General features: G+C 43.5%; 1 protein-coding gene across 5 annotated transcripts; it reads left to right on the top strand.

Annotated features, from left to right (window-relative positions):
* The first annotated feature begins 200 nt into the window (after window positions 1-200).
* LOC147002351 (pyrethroid hydrolase Ces2e-like) lies at window positions 201-10,870 on the top strand. Of its 5 annotated transcripts, none has more exons than XM_085843656.1 (13): window positions 201-276; window positions 368-383; window positions 889-1,077; window positions 2,768-2,909; window positions 3,515-3,648; window positions 3,728-3,986; window positions 4,716-4,814; window positions 5,178-5,318; window positions 5,439-5,519; window positions 5,704-5,848; window positions 6,196-6,333; window positions 6,713-6,785; window positions 10,684-10,870. In XM_085843656.1, the coding sequence occupies exons 1-13, from the start codon at window positions 201-203 to the stop codon at window positions 10,868-10,870; spliced, it is 1,680 nt and encodes a 559-aa protein (XP_085699782.1). The 5 variants fall into 5 exon arrangements, with proteins under 5 accessions (XP_085699782.1, XP_085699783.1, XP_021025128.1 ...); XM_085843657.1 differs by having other exon boundaries at window positions 5,178-5,336; window positions 5,457-5,519; XM_021169469.1 differs by lacking the exon at window positions 368-383 and having other exon boundaries at window positions 867-1,077.
* The last annotated feature ends 6,708 nt before the right edge of the window (window positions 10,871-17,578 follow it).

Below are 17,578 nucleotides of genomic sequence, written 5' to 3'. Positions count from 1 at the left end.
GCAGAAACTGCAGAGGTGTGTTTTCCTACAGCTGGTCACTGATTGTCTCCTGTCATTTCTGCGTTTAGTTGTCAGGAAGAAAAAAACTTTGCCCCACCCCAGGGACTCTCCCACCTACATTCCTTTTGGTCCTGTCTGGGCAAGGCCTATATATTCTGCTTTCAGTTCTTGACGAACAGATTCAGGCCTGGGAGCCGATCATGCCAGTGCGCAGACTTCCTGGATGGCTGGATGCTGCGACCTGTGGGCTCCTGGTTCTCCTCCTCCATGTGAAGGGTGAGACTCCCTAAGTGGGGTGGTGGGGAGCAGGGTCAGAGCAGCCCAGGTCAGTCAGAGGCTGAGCTTGTGGGAAGAAGGCACCACGGAGGGAGGAGCTCATCCAGGTGACAGATGAAAGCGTGAGGAATGTGAGCCACCCAATGCACCCACTAAAATTCATAGAGTGGGCGCCATAGCACACCGGGGGTCAGAGCTGTCGAGGACTACTGCCTGCTGAGGAGCCAGCCCAGTGTGAAGGGCTCCAAGGAGCTGGACCTGAAGGTCAGGAGAAAAGCAAAAGGGGCATTTCCCACATCTGTGTGTGGCTGTGACTGTTCCTAACTTTGGGTAATCATAACAATAACACCTCCGGGCTGCGAAATGTCTCTGAGTGTGTGACCTCTTTGGCCAGAGAAATGTTGTGACACCCCTTCAAAGGGGTACTAGGAAAGGTTCCTGTGCCTGGGGCATAGGGGAGCTGTTACAGCTGAATTGAGGGACCCTGGCTTCCCTTTCAGTGAGCTCTGGTAACAACGAAATGGGAACTCCCACGACTTACCCAGGCAATTGATTCCAGAAAACTAACCCAGATGATATCTTGCCAACAGACCTCGACTCATCAGAGGCCAGCCCCATCAGAAACACACATAATGGACAGGTCCGAGGCAAGTTTGTCCACTTGATAGACATCAAAGCTGGAGCCCATAACTTCCTGGGAATCCCCTTTGCCAAGCCTCCTGTAGGACCACTGCGCTTTGCACCTCCTGAGGCCCCTGAGCCATGGAGTGGTGTGAGAGATGGGACCTCACAGCCAGCCATGTAAGTTCTGGACCCATAGGGTTTCTGGTACTGGGGTGAAAATATGTTCCAACATCTAGGCCACGCGGAAGTGTCTCCTCCCTCTTGGCTACAGAGCAGTTCTCTGCCTGTGATGAGGGACATCTTCCATGCATTTTTCTGATGCATATGCTAAGGATTAGAATGGAACAACTGTGTCAGACTACTGGGTTAGAGCTTGGTACATAAAGGGAGTTAGCTCCCAGTGCTACAGTGGAAAACATATCTAAATTCATCCCAGAATCAGATTACGTCAAGTGAAGGGGCCCAGATTCTGGTGTCACGCACTACAAGTCCCTTGGGAGAGCAGCAGTAATGAGTATCCTGCAGAGTCACCGTGGCAACCCAGAATATTAAATGCCATTGTCCAAGGAACATGGATGAAAGCTTCCACTGGAGAATATATAGGAAAAAGAGATTCCCTGAGAGTCAGGACATGGGATGAAGGATTTCTTATTCCCTACAGTACAGCATTGTCCATTCATTCCTACAGCCCCATTGCGGAAACAGCACCCAAATATCCAGATACCTGACTTTCATTTGCTGTTGCTGTAATAAAAGTACCCTGACAAAAGCAGCTTAGGGAAGGAAGAAGTCACTACATGTCACAGTTCCAGGTTACAACCATCATGGGGGGGGGGGGGGCGGGGGGACTTTAGGAGAGGTCACAGTAAGGAAAGCTGGTCACATCACGTTTGCAACTGGGAAAAGAGAGCAAAGAATGCATGATTGCTTGCTGATAGTCGATTGCTTACTCAGTTCCGAAGTCCCGTGCTAGGGAATGGTGACACCCACCATAAACAAGTATTCCCACTTTGGTTTATGTAAGCAAGATAATCCCCACAGGCCAACATGATATTAGATAGTCTGTCCTTGAGACTCTCTTCCCATGTGATTCTAAATAAATCGTACAAGGAGAGGGGGTGAACAGCACTGCCGGCAGTTACTCATTTCCACAGAGAATCTAAGACGTCTCAAAGTTCCAATCTCATGAAGGTTGCCCCCACTCAACTGGAAATCTGGACTCCTCTCAGCCTCCACAGAGCCAGTGACCCTTACCTTGATATGAGATTGTAGAGAGGAAGCCTGTGTTAGAGGAGGTTTTGGGGGTGACTAGAAGAAAATCCTAAGGGTCTACTTTTTTTCTTTTCTTTTAATTTTTGAGGTTATAATATAAGTACATCATTTCTCCCTTTGTTTTCCTCCCTCCAAGCCCTCTCATATATCCCTTCATGCTCTCTCAAATTCATAGCCTCTTGTCATTGATTCTTGTTACATGCATATATGTATACACATACACATATTTCTAAATATAACCTGCTTAGTCTGTTTAATAGTGTGTGTGTGTATGTATGTGTGTGTGTGTTTATGTGTGTGTTATGGCCAGTCATTTAGTATTAGATAACCTATAAAAGTGTTCTTTCTTAGAGAAGATTTTCCTCCCACTCTGAATATTCCTTATTTACCTCTAGCTCTGTGTAGGGTTGAGGCCTCATGTTCTTTACCTATCTACTTCTGTGTGTCTATGTATGTCATTATTATTCAGGTCAGGTTTACACCTTACTGTTCGTGAGACTTTATGGGTGTATCTTCTGACATTACTAGGACACACAGGTTTGGATCACTAAACATTCCTTCATTCCTTGGTATCAGTGTCTGTCATTGTCAACAGGTGCCTACAAAATGATGATATAGTGAATTTAGAGGGTCTGAAGATAATAAAGATGATCCTGCCTCCCTTCTCTATGTCTGAGGACTGTCTGTATCTCAACATCTACGCACCAGCCCACGCCCATGAGGGCTCTAACTTGCCTGTGAGAACTGGGCCATGGTCAACTGGGTGGGGGCAACGTAGTGTAGACACTGATGGAAGAGAAGCCTTACCCCTAGTGGGTCCAAGAAGGTTTGGATTTTTTGTTTCTTGCTTTGTTTCATGGCCATGCAGAACAACTTAATTCCTGAGAGTTCGATTATGGATTAACTAAGGACACACACTACAAACTTGAGCCCTAGAGACCCAGTCAGGTATCCAAGGGCTGAACCCTAAGATAAGCCAAATTTCTAGCTTTGGGATATTGGTTGTACTTAATGAAAGATGGTGAGCCTTTTGATTCATAATCAGGAAAAAAGTACTTGCGGAGCTATCCTTCTCCACACTCTTGAGGAGTCTGAGAGTGATGGCGACATCACTCTGGATTTACATCCATTAATCCAGGCTACAAGATTCCTGATGCCACAGTGGAGTTTGAAAATATGCTAATGGGACTTTAGTTCCTCATCTGTGGCCCGGGTCTAGGATGCTGAGGAGTCCTGTGTAGGTCTTTATCTGCAGAGATACACAGCAGCTAATAATCTAGGAGGCAGTTCTAACTGAGCATGCATTGTAAAGAAGCCTCCTGGCATCTCTTGACTTTTCCAGGTGATGGTATGGCTCCACGGTGGTGGACTGGTTGCAGGCATGGCTTCCATGTATGATGGATCCGTGCTGGCAGCCACTGAGGATGTAGTGGTGGTGGTTACTCAGTACCGCCTGGGAATCCCGGGCTTTTACAGGTGAGCATGTCTGGGCTGGAGAAGAGGGGCTGAGCAGAACCTAGACAGCCTTTTGATCCCTGTCCCTTTCATTTCTCAGCACTGGAGATGAGCAGGCCAGAGGCAACTGGGGATTCTTAGACCAAACAGCAGCCCTACACTGGGTCCAGCAGAACATTGCCAACTTTGGAGGCAACCCTCATTCTGTCACACTTTTTGGCCAGTCAGCAGGTGGCACAAGTGTGTCTTTCCATGTCTTGTCCCCCGTGTCCCAAGGACTCTTCCATAGAGCCATCATGGAGAGTGGGGTGGCCCTGCTGCCTACCTTTATACCTGACTCCCCTGAGATGATCTTCACAGTAAGTGCACTGTCACCCCAGCCCTGACTTTGCCATAGCCCTCAGCCTCATATACTCTAGTACTCTGTTCAGTGGGGAAACAAGGACCATGAGAAATAGCCTCTTTCCAATAATTCCTAAGAGGTTCAAGGATGAGGTTCTACTTCCCTCTACTCCACACATGCTGAATACATACGTGGCTTGCAAAGCTCCTCCCAGTGGCTTTAATTATTGGCCAAAACAAGGATGCATGGGTTTGGGAGATGATTCAGTAGATGAGAGAGCCTACTGTGGCAGCATGCAGTCCAGAGGTCAAATCCCCAGAAACCACATAAGGCCACTACTTATGTGCAATCCAAGTGTTTCTATGGTAAAGTAAATTGCAGAGACAGGGGTGCTCTAAAGGTTAATGGTCAACTACATTGGTGTGGGCAGCAACAAACAAGAGAAGAGAACCTGTCTCAAATAAGGAGGAAGATGACAAATGGTATCCGAGGTTGTCCTCTGACTTTCACAGGCAAAATGTCGTACACAATACCCATTGTTACACAGGAACACACACATACACGGGGGGGGGGGCAGACAGGATGATCCCTTTCTTAGCTGTCAACTCTGAGCAACAGGAAAATAGGAACAATTTTACGCTCTATTGTAATCTGTATATAACACACAACAAGATGTTATATTTAGGGACAATCACCCACTTGGGACTGGAAAGATACTCCTCTCTCATGCCAACTCCCATTACAGAAGGTGGCAAATCTATCTGGTTGTGAAACTTCAAACTCAGAAGACCTGGTGCGCTGCCTTCGAGGCAAGAGTGAAGCAGAAATTCTGGCCATGAGCAAGGTTGGCAGAATTGTGTGTCTGGGAAGATGATAAGCAATAGGGTGTGTGAATGGAAGTCCTCACTACTCTGGACAAATTCTTTTATCTGCATGGCTTGGCATTCTTCTAATCCTGGGTGCAAAATGAAAGGTGCAGCTTGCCTCATAGAGTCGTGTATGTAGTAGGGCCTAAACGTAGGGTCTTTTCAGGGATGAGATGGGAGAGGTGTGGTATGAATGATGCTCCTGAGACAAATTAGGAAATGGGGAAATAATAAACACCCAGCTGTCTCAAATACATACATTCATATATATATATATATATATATATATATATATGAATAAATGATAGATCTTCAAAACTAACCTTGAATGTCCCCCGCAGGCCTTCAGGTTTATGCCTGCTGTGGTGGATGGGAAATTCCTACCCAGACATCCCAAGAAGTTGCTGGCCTCTGCTGACTTTCACCCTGTCCCCAGCATTATTGGTGTCAACAATGATGAGTATGGCTGGATTATCCCTAAGGTAAGGTCCAGATATAATGTCCTATGTGTCCTATGTGTTATAATATGGGTAATGAGAACTCAGAGACTCTTTGATCCATATCTAGCCTAATTCAAACTCAAAATATTCTCCACACCCTAGATCTTCAAATTTTCTCAGACAATAAGGAAAATAAATAGAAATAACTTGAAGGCTATTATGAAGATCACAACAGAGCAAATGGTGAGAATCTTTGAGACCTGCCTCCATTGAGAGGACCTCTCAATATCCTGCCCAGAAAGCATCCCTAGAAATGGGAGGTTAGAGAGGGTCAGCTGATTGAAGTCACTCAGAGCATTCCCCCTATAATAGACCTCAATGGCATTCCCCGACCCAAGCTCATTTTTTTCTCATCACAATGCTGTAGATGCTGCCTTCTGAGTGTGGTGACCTGCTAATAGAAGAGTACTTAAGAGACACTGAGGACCCCTGGACCCTCCAAATGCAGTTCAGAGAGATGATAGGGGACTTCTTAATCATAATCCCTGCACTCCAAGTAGCACGTTTTCAGCGTGAGTAATCTGTAACAAGGTTGAGGGAGGAAGCGCAGAGCTGTGGGTCCCAGGCACGCCCTGTAGTGTCTAGTCTTGACCCAGGTCTAGATCAGATCTCTGGATCCAGACCCTAAGAGTCTTTATCCTTATATTGAGTAGAAGATGGTGACATCTTATTTGTGTACAGACGAGGAAACAGCTGAGGGGTATCTGTGACTTGTTCCCTCAGGGAGGGCAGAGTCATTATTTAACAGTGGGCTTCCCCACAGCCAGTGCTACAGGATGGGGCACCACATTCAACTGTTTTGAGTCCAGATAACTTGATACCAAGATTCGCTTCTGTCCCCATGTATTCCTGCCCTCAGGTTCCCATGCTCCTGTCTACTTCTATGAGTTCCAGCATAGGTCCAGTTTACTCAAGTACTTCAGGCCGTGGCATGTTAAGGCTGACCACGGTGATGAGCTTTACCTTATCTTTGGATCCTTCTTCTGGGGCCTCAAATGTGAGTCTTTCTTATTTTCCATGAACAGGATGTTGAACCAAATTTGTACCTGAAGGATGTCTGAGCCTCGAGCCCAATTTAGGAGTCCAAGGCTCTCAGACCAACAGGATCAAGTGTGTACCATCTCACAGCTCAAAACTTGCACTAGGTCTGGGTCTTTCTTAGTTTAGCTTGTGTTAGAGAAAATGAGGATCCACTGGATCAGGAATAAGCCTGAGGGAATTTACTTAGGGGGCTAAATGGACCTTGGATGCTGGGTGCTAAAGGAGGGAGGGAACGAAGCCTAGAGTTCAGTTTTAGGGTACAGCTGGCATGGTGAGTCTGAAGCATGACTTTGTACTAAATGGCTGGCATCTGGACCCTTGTCTTCTCCCTGCAGTTGGCTTCACTGTGGAGGAGAAGCTGCTGAGCAGGAGGATGATGAAGTACTGGGCCAACTTTGCACGATATGGGTGAGAGGATGATCTTCTCTCAATCTCCTAAAGCTTGGGTCTTCATGTAGGGATCCATTAGTGATTGATGGTCTCATTAGCATTCAGGGATCCTTTCTCGTGGGTTAGAATTCTCTGTACCCAAGGCACAGTGAAATAGACACTTTGTAGGTGTTGGTTACTGGACATCTCACAATGACCTGTGGATGGATCACAGTACTGAGGTACTTTTCTTTTTTAATATGTTTTATGAGGTATTTTCCTCATTTACATTTCCAATGTTATCCCAAAAGTCCCCCATATGCTCACCCCCTCACTCTGCTACCCACCCACTCCCACTTCTTGGCCCTGGCATTCCCCTGTACTGGGGCATATAAAGTTTGCATGACCAATGGGCCTCTCTTTCCAGGGATGGCCCACTAGGCCATCTTTTAATGCATATGTAGCTAGAGAAAAGAGCTCAGGGGTACTGGTTAGTTCATATTGTTGTTCCACCTATAGGGTTGCAGATCCCTTTAGCTCCTTGGGTACTTTCTCTAGCTATACCATTGGGGACCCTGTGATCCATCCAATAGCTTACTGTGAGCATCCACTTCTGTGTTTACTAGGCCACGGCATAGCCTCACAAGAGACAACTATATCTGGGTCCTTTCAGCAAAATCTTGCTAGTGTATGCAATGGTGTCAGTGTTTGGAGACTGATTATGGGATGGATCCCTGGATGTGGCAGTCTCTAGATGGTCCATCCTTTTGTCTCAGCTCCAAACTTTGTCTCTGTAACTCCTTCAATGGGTGTTTTGTTCCCAATTCTAAGAAGGGGCAAAGTGTCCACACTTTGGTCTTCGTTCTTCTTGAGTTTCATATGTTTTGCAAATTGTATCTTATATCTTGGGTATTTTAAGTTTCTGGGCTAATATCCACTTATCAGTAAGAACATATCATTTGAGTTCTTTTGTGATTGAGTTACCTCACTCAGGATGATGCCCTCCAGGTCCAACCATCTGCCTAGGAATTTCATGAATTCATTCTTTTTAATAGCTGAGTAGTACTCCATTGTGTAAATGTACCACATTTTTTGTATCCATTCCTCTGTTGAGGGGCATCTGGGTTCTTCCAGCTTCTGGCTATTATAAATAAGGCTGCTATGAACATAGTGGAGCATGTGTCTTTCTTACCAGTTGGAACATCTTCTGGATATATGCCCAGAAGAGGTATTGCTGGATCCTCCGGTAGTACTATGTCCAATTTTCTGAGGAACCACCAGACTGATTTCCAGAGTGGTTGTACAAGCTTGCAATCCCACGAACAATGGAGAAGTGTTCCTCTTTCTCTACATCCTCAACAGCATCTGCTGTCACCTGAATTTTTGATCTTAGTCATTCTGACTGGTGTGAGATGGAATCTCAGGGTTGTTTTGATTTGCATTTCCCTGATGATTAAGGATGCTGAACTTTTTAGCAGGTGCTTCTCAGCCATTCAGTATTCCTCAGGTGAGAATTCTTTGTTTAGCTCTGACCCCCATTTTTAATGGGGTTATTAGATTTTCTGGAGTCCACCTTCTTGAGTTCTTTATATATATATTGGACATTAGTCCCCTATCTGATTTAGGATAGGCAAAGATCCTTTCCCAATCTGTTGGTGACCTTTTTGTCTTATTGATGGTGTCTTTTGCCTTACAGAAGCTTTGCAGTTTCATGAGGTCCCATTTTTCGATTTTTGATCTTACAGCACAAGCCATTGCTGTTCTATTCAGGAATTTTCCCCCTGTGCCCATATCTTCAAGGCTTTTCCCCACTTTCTCCTCTATAAGTTTCAGTGTCTCTGGTTTTATGTGGAGCTCCTTGATCCACTTAGATTTGACCTTAGTACAGGAGATAGGAATGGATCAATTTGCATTCTTCTACAAGATAACCACCAGTTGTGCCAGCACCATTTGTTGAAAATGCTGTCTTTCTTCCACTGGATGGTTTTAGCTCCCTTGTCAAAGATCAAGTGACCATAGGTGTGTGGGTTCATCTCTGGGTCTTCAATTCTATTCCATTGGTCTACTTGTCTGTCGCTATACCAGTACCATGCAGTTTTTATCACAATTGATCTGTAGTAAAGCTTTATTTAGGTCATGCATGGTGATTCCACCAGAGGTTCTTTTATCCTTGAGGAGAGTTTTTGCTATCCTAGGTTTTTTTGTCATTCCAGATGAATTTGCAGATTGCTCTTTCTAATTTGTTGAAGAATTGAGTTGGAATTTTGATGGGGATTGCATTGAATCTGTAGATTGCTTTTGGCAAGATAGTAATTTTTACTATATTGATCCTGCCAATCCATGAGCATGGGAGATCTTTCCATCTTCTGAGATCTTCTTTAATTTCTTTCTTCAGAAACTTAAAGTTCTTATCATACAGATCTTTCACTTCCTTAGTTAGAGTCATGCCAAGGTATTTTATATTATTTGTGACTATTGAGAAGGGTGTTGTTTCCCTAATTTCTTTCTCAGCTTGTTTATTCTTTGTGTAGAGAAAGGCCATTGACTTGTTTGAGTTAATTTTATATCCAGCTACTTCATTGAAGCTGTTTATCAGGTTTAGGAGTTCTCTGGTGGAATTTTTAGGGTCACTTATATATACAATCATATCATCTGCAAAAAGTGATATTTTGACTTCTCCCTTTCCAATTTGTATCCCCTTGATCTGCTTTTGTTGTCTAATTGCTCTGGCTAGGACTTCAAGTACTATGTTGAATAGGTAGGGAGAGAGTGGGCAGCCTTGTCTAGTCCCTGATTTTAGTGAGATTTCTTCCAGCTTCTCACCATTTACTTTGATGTTGGCTACTGGATTGCTGTACATTGCTTTTATCATGGTTAGGTATGGGCCTTGAATTCCTGATCTTTCCAAGACTTTTATCATGAATGGGTGTTGGATTTTGTCAAATGCTTTCTCTGCATCTAAGGAGATGATCATGTGGTTTTTGTCTTTGAGTTTGTTTATATAATGGATTACCTTGATGGATTTCAATATATTAAACCATCCCTGCATCCCTGGAATAAAACCTACTTGGTCAGGATGGATGATTGTTTTAATGTGTTCTTGGATTCGGTTAGTGAGAATTTTATTGAGTATTTTTGCATTGATATTCATAAGGGAAATTGGTCTGAAGTTCTCTATCTTTTTTGGATCTTTCTGTGGTTTAGGTATCAGAGTAATTGTGGCTTCGTAGGATGAGTTGGGTAGAGTACCTTCTACTTCTATTTTGTGGAATAGTTTGTGCAGAACTGAAATTAGATCTTCTTTGAAGGTCTGATAGAACTCTGTACTAAACCCATGTGGTCCTGGGCTTTTTTTGGCTGGGAGACTATTAATGACTGCTTCTATTTCTTTAGGGGATATGGGACTGTTTAGATCATTAACTTGATCCTGATTTAACTTTGGTACCTGGTATCTGTCTAGAAATTTGTCCATTTCGTCCAGGTTTTCCAGTTTTGTTGAGTAAAGCCTTTTGTAGAAGGATCTGATGGTGTTTTGGATTTCTTCAGGATCTGTTGTTATGTCTCCCTTTTCATTTCTGATTTTGCTAATTAGGATGCTGTCCCTGTGCCCTCTAGTGAGTCTGGCTAAGAGTTTGTCTATCTTCTTGATTTTCTCAAAGAACCAGCTCCTTGTTTAGTTAATTCTTTGAATAGTTCTTGTTTCCACTTGGTTGATTTCGGGTACTTTTCTTTACATCTTGTCTCTGAGGAGAAACAACACAGCCCAAGTAACCTTATCCCACAGGGAGTAGAAACTAGTGGATCAAACTTGTATTTCCAAATCAGGTTGTTTATCAGTCCCCTCATCTTGTTAGTCCACTGCCCTGTCTTACCTTGGGAGGTCAGGCCTTAGATGAAAGTGACCTTCATTTTACTATACTGTTTGGCATATCCATAGGAATCCCAACAGTGAGGATTTACCCTACTGGCCAGCATCAAACCAAGATGATCTGTACCTGCAGCTGGACATCCACCCTTCTGTGGCCCATGCCTTGAAGGCCAGGAGGCTGCCATTCTGGACCAAGACTCTTCCCCAGAAGATGCTAGAGCTAAAAGGAAATCATGATAAAATCAAGGCTGTATAGTGCCCAGGAAAGGTATGTGAACTTCAGTAAAGTCAAGGTTAGCCTAAGGTTCTCACGGCCCATTTAGAAGACTGCATTAATTCCAACATTCACACAACCATTTCTAACCTCTATAGTTGTCTATTTTTCCAACATATATGACCAACTCTCTACATGTAATTCGTTATTCAAAATGCTAGGCAAACTTTTTATTAGACCCACTCCAGAAAGGCTCTCATGTAAGTGTGGATTTGTAAGTACCAAAGTGCCCCCATCTTCTTTCACACTCCTTTAGTACTAAACTCCATTTAACTCTCTTCCGTTATCTTCTCTCCATCGTCTTTTTTCTCCAAGACCCAGAAACTTTGGGGAATGTTGACTATACAGGGTAGGTTATATCAAAACCCCACACCCTTCTCTCAGCAAGTCCCATGTTTCCACATCTTTATAAGGGGCCAGTAGCAAACCTGATTATCCAAAGTCCTATTGTTTTCCTGAGTTCAAGCTGCTGTTCTAGTCAGATCACAAACTGCCTCGGGTCTTGTGATAGGTTTCTGTGACCCCCATATACTCAGAAACTGAAAGGAAATATTGCCTGAGTCCAGGGGTTCCAGACTAGCTTGGGCAACACAGCAAGACCTATATCTCATAAACAAACAAAAAATCATAAGGTGTATGATTTGTAAACAGCAAAAATATACGTGAAGTTCTGTAGACTGAGAAATATAGGGTCAGTTTGGCAGCAGATCTACTAGCTGTTTGACCCAAAGGTTACACTTGTATCCTCTCCAGGTAGGATGTACAAACTATAGCACTCTGGGCCCTCTAAGGGTCCCAACTGTTAATATCAACACATAGGGAATTATGTTTCTACAAATGAATTTGAGTCACACAGGCTTTTAGCGCTCAGCTCCTAGACCTCTCTGACAGTAACCACTGAGCATGACAGCCTCTGAAAACCTCTGTGCAGATTGTCCCTAGAGAGGAAATGTCATCAATTTCCTTCCCAAGTAGCAATTGTCCATTTTTATAAGAAACTGAATTGACATGTTCATAAATACCTCAAGCAAGGCCAAGAGTAGGGTTGACCAGAAGGCCTAGGTGGGATCCCTCTAATAATATGTTTGTTTGTTTGTTTGTTTGTTTGTTTGTTTGTTTTCTTATTCTCAGGGTGTTTGTAGACACTATGACACTCACACTTGCATGAACATCTAACATCTGTGAAGATCTTTTGCTATTGTGTGTCTCATGGGTGTGCAGACATGTGTAGCAGAAGACATTCCTGTCCCTGGAACCTTGACTGATGGCTTCACCATGTGCATGAATATCTTCTTGTTTTAAAGAAATCCTCCTCATTCTTTTTTTTAATTGGATATGTTCTTTATTTAAATTTCAAATATTATCCCCTTTCCCAGTCCACCCCAAAACTCCCTCTCCCCTCCCCCTCCCTCTGATTCTATGAAGTGTTCTCCCACCTACCCACTCCCACCTCCCTGCCCTGGCATTCCCCTACACTGGGGCATCAAGCCTTCACAGGACCAAGAACGTCTCCTCCCACTGATGCCCAACAAGGTCATCCTCTGCTACATATGTGGCTGGAGCCATAAGTCCCTCCATGTGAACTCTTTGGTTGGTGGTTTAGTCCCTGGAAATTCTGGGGGGTCTGGTTGGTTAATATTGTTGTTCTTCCTATGGGGTTGCAAACCCCTTTAGCTCCTTCAGTCCTTTCTCTAACTCCTCCATTGGACATCCCATGCTCAGTCCAATAGTTGGCTGTGAGCATCTGCCTCTGTAGTTGACAGGCTCTGGCAGAGCCTCTCAGGAGACTGCTATATCAGGTTCCTGTCAGCAAGCACTTCTTGGCATCCACAATAGTGTCTGGATTTGGTGACTGGATATGGGATGGATCCTCAAGTGGGGCAGTCTCTGGATGGCCTTTCCTCCAATCTCTGCTCCACACTTTGTCTCAATATTTCTTCCTGTGAGTATTTTGTTCCCCCTTCTAAAAAGAACTGAAGCATCCACACTTTGGTCTTCCTTCTTCTTGAGCTTCATGTGGTCTGTGAATTGTTCTTGGGTATTCCAAGTTTTGGAGCATTCTTAAGTTACTGTTGCACTTAAACTTCTCAACCCTAGCAACTCAAGGCCTCTTTTATATTATGTTGTTTACAATGATGCCAAACCATACCCTATGTTCCCCCAAAGCATCTGTCATTGAAAGAGTGTGTCCTGTTGTCATATTGATCTTTGAATTTCTCATCTGCTACCTCTGGCCAATTTGCCTTCCTTGGGCATCAGTTTTCCCAGGACAAAAATCCCACCTTTGAATGAGAGTGAAGGCACCTGCGTTGCCTCTTTTGGACACTAGGGCACAGATGAGGGGAGTGCTAAGCCCTGGCACAGTGACTGAGCCCATAGTTTTCATTCACCCTGAGAATCCCTCCATGCCCCCAAGCTCTGCTTTCTGTTGCTGTACTTTGCACCTGAAGATGGCTTGGGAACACTGTATCACTTCCTGTCTTCTCTTATAAGCAGAACCACTGGTATTTAGCTGCCATCCAGCAGAACATGCTTGAGATGAAATTAAGCAATTCTAATCCAGGTATATAATCTCCTCTCAGCAGCTGCACATCTGAGTCACTTCCATGAAAAGACTCTGCTTTGGTTAGGAGATGCAATGTTTTTTGAGAGAAATCTCTCACTATGTAACCCAGTCTGGGGTCCCATTCACTGCTCTTACCTCAGTCCCTGGAGTACTGGAAGTGCAGACAAGCATCACCATGCATTCCTAGACAATATTTTATGGACTTAAAACATAACATCATGTGACCAATGCCTTTCAATTCTTTTGATGAAAATATTGGTACAGCCACGTGTATGTTTAACTTTGAAAGGTTATGCAGGCTAAACAGATGGCTCAATGGGGGAAAGACACTTGTTACCAAACTTGATTACCTGAGTTTGATTCCCAGGACCCACACAGTAGAAGGAAAGAACTCATTCTCAGAAATATGGTGCCAAACTATCTTCTGAAATGACTGTATCATCTTTTAACCCATTCAGACATATGTGGGGTGCCAGCTGCTGCACATCCCTACCTGCACTGGGACTTGGGCATCATTAGTATGGTTTCATTGAATGGATGTGTACTTGTGTCTTGTTGTAGATATTTTTTCTGGACCTTTGATTTTCCTTTTTTTTAATTGCTGCCATTATTTTGCATTTTTCTTTCCTTGGGCATGGGCTCTTGCCCTTGGGTATTCCAGCCTGGCATTACATTCAAGCCCCACCAACCTCTGCTCCTCAGTTGCTAGGACTGCTTGAGTTTGCAATCACTCCCACTTTCCTGAGACCTTTAGTCTCTGCCTCCATCTCTCTCTTTGTTTCTCTCCATCTCAGTCTTTCTCCACTCTGCTTCTCCTTCTGTTTCTTTCTCTGACTCTGTCTGCCCCCCCCCCATATCTAATTTTCTTCCAATTTTGGTGTGGCACTTTCCTGTAATCCCAGCACAGCACTACAGAGGCTGAGGCATGGACTTTTTAAATATTCTCATTATTACTGTAATTTTATGTGCAATTTTAACCAGGTGTAAAATCGCATGCAGATAAATGAATGGAACAAGAAAACATATTAAGTGAAGTAACCCAGACCTAAAAATACAATATGCTTTCTTATTTGTGGATCATAGCTCTCAATCTTTAAATATGATTATAATAATATAACAATATAAATATTGCAGGTGTAAATGGTGTCAGAGGGTCCAGAAATGTCCCACAGAAGGAGATGTCTGTTCCCTGAGCATGTCCATGTGGGGGGGAGGGCAGGCACATCTTCCCCCTGAGACCTCCTGGATCTGCCAGGCACTACTACTATCTCGTCTCCTGTGATTTCATTGCTTGTCTTACTGTTATCGCTATACTCTCATGCTTTATGTCATTTTACAAAGGTGACTAATTGTACTCTATTTACTTCTATGTCCCCCAAAGTATTTTCCCTCTGTCACTGAGAGGCTGAATCCTTCATTTCACTAGACCCTGATGGTACCCCAGAATCCTACCTGTGACCAACTTGCCCCCTGGGGTACAAAAGTTCATTCCTGGCTTGCCAAAGTCCTTTTTCTTCATCCACTTTGTTGAAGACTGGACCACTGAAACATTAAGGATTCAGTGAGGATCCTTACATTTCACATTTCAAACACCAGGAGACAGAAGGGAGATGAGGCTGTCTTTTAGCCTTGGCTGAGTAGCTAGGCAGAGAAGAGCCCTTCCTTTTGCGGGGGGTAGGGGGGTGGGGGTGGAGACTGATGTCTGACTTGTATTGGGACCTCAAGCTCCTGTGAGGTCCCCGTTTCTGATGACACACAGGACACGTCATCAAATAGCCTTTAGAATTTTAGCATTCTAAAATAGCATTTAGAATTTTAAGTATTTTTAAATGCTTTATTGTTTAATGATTTATATGCAACCAAATTTGCCCATTTACCAACATAACTGGACACATTTTGCATAAAAATATGAGCTATGCAACCACGTGCCCTTAAGTATGAGACTATTTCTTTCACTGATAAAAGTTCTCTTGGGCTCCTCTATGTCTATCACTGCCTGGTCTCTACTCCAGGCAACCACTCTCTGATGCTATAGTTTGGAAGGCACATATAATTTAGAGGCATGAGAGCCCTGGATGTCCTGTCATGGAAAAGAAATCCTTTCCAAATGGTCCTGTTACTAAATAAAGCCTATTTGAGAGTCAAGTATGTCATTTGTTAACAGTGTCAGTCCACATATGCACACAACACATTTTAGCCACTCTTCAGTTGATGAACATCTAGATGTCCTGATTGTGACTGCTTTTAATTGAGCTCTTACAAACTTTTTTTTTAAGTCTTTCTGATTGGTCTCTTCAATTCCTTGAACTAAAGACCTACAAGTAGAATTATTGAATCATAGGTTAAATGTGTAAAGAAACTGTCAAACTGTCATCTATAATGACTGTGTCCTCCAGCCACTAATGAAAGGGCCAGTGGCTCCATGTCTTTGCCAACACTTGGCTGTATGGGTCTTAAACTTGGTTATACTGAATGGGCATATAGTAGTATGTCATTGAAGGTATTTTCATGGAGTTTAGCCTCTACTTCTCTCTGTCTCTGTGTCTGTGCCTGACTCTCTGTTTATCTCTGTCTCTGTCTCTTATATCTCTGTCTCTTTGTCTCATGATCCCCCTACTCAGTCCTTCTTTCCACAAAGCAGAACATGAACACTGTGGCTATGGCCATCATCAACACGGGGCCTCTGAGTGATGGTGCATTGAGGAGCAGAGCACACAGGGATTTCCAGAGCTGAGCTACAGAAATTTCTGGGATTAAGAAGCACAGGGATGCCCAGCATCCATTGGGATCTGGCTTCTCCATCCCAAGACTGGACACACTGGGAACTTCTCAGCCCTCATGGTCTAGCAATTCTTTGGTCAGGGAACTTGGTATAGAGAGAACAGCTACCAAGAAAGGCTTAAATAGCATTGGAAAGGTGAAATTGAATCAAAGAAGCCCCTGTTCCTTAGAGAAGGAAGGAAAATTCATGCTGGGTTATGCCAGGGAAGCAGAGAGACACAACGAAGAAGTCCTATAGTGACATTCTATAGGCTCTGGATTAGTATTTGGATAATAAAGACTGCAATCATAATTTGGAGTCAAGGTTAATTCTCACTAAATACTATCTGACACTGAGACCCACGAAACTTCCTCCAGAGAGTCAGGCTGGACTGAGTATGGGCTCCTGGTCCTGCATTCCTTAATTTAACCTGCCAGGGTTCTTTGTAATTCTGAAACGATTTATACATTGATATATTCAGCTTTATCATAGATTGACCCCAGTGATGGAGCTATTAAGGCCCAATTAAATACTGGTCATATGGATAAGAATAAGATTGACTAAGGTGTGGTAAGAAAATGTCCCTCCAACCCTGATGACCCAAGTATCACTTTGTGGTCCACACAGTATGAGAAATACGAACTTACACAAATTCTCCTTTCATCTCCATATGTGATCCATGGCATGGAAGAACCTTCATAATATATACATGAGCACAATACATAAATAAATGCAAACATTAAAAATATCGATTAAGTGAATAAATAACTGTGAATTTGATCTTGGCCAACAGAGGAGACACATCATAATGAACAGGGGCTGCGGACTTGAAATGCTCCAGAATTGCAGTGTGTTATGATGAAAGGAATGTAACCAAACAGGGAGGGTCCATGTATACCCTAAGATCATCATAGGGACCAAGGACTCTGGAAGCAGACTCAGAAAACTTAGTTTTCAAAGGTCAAGGGAGTCTTGAGAATAAACGTCACACTCAGAGCTCCCGCGTTTGCTTGATTCTCCTGTGACATCTTGACTATGACCTTCTCACTGTTAGAGCTTCTCCTGTTAGAGCTTCCTGCCCAGATGAGGAGACAGCATTTCTGGTATCCCAAATGATCTCTAGAATCCATGATATGCCTTTCTGGGAGGCCAAAGAGGGAACAGAAACAGCAGAGGCAACACTGATGGCTATTCTTGCTATCAACTTGACTACATCTCGAATCTGGAAATGGAGAGTACACCAGTGAGAGGTTGTTTGCTTGGTTTGAAGTAGACAAATTTACTTTTAGTCTGAACATTTGAGGTAAGAAAGCACATGCCCGTCCCCTAGGAGGAACAACAATATGAACTAACCAGTAACCCC

The sequence above is a fragment of the Mus caroli genome, unplaced genomic scaffold, assembly GCF_978045245.1.
Source record: "Mus caroli unplaced genomic scaffold, Mus_caroli_1 scaffold_10, whole genome shotgun sequence".
NCBI classification, from domain to species: Eukaryota; Metazoa; Chordata; class Mammalia; order Rodentia; family Muridae; genus Mus; species Mus caroli.
This window is presented reverse-complemented; position numbering and strand designations above follow the sequence as displayed.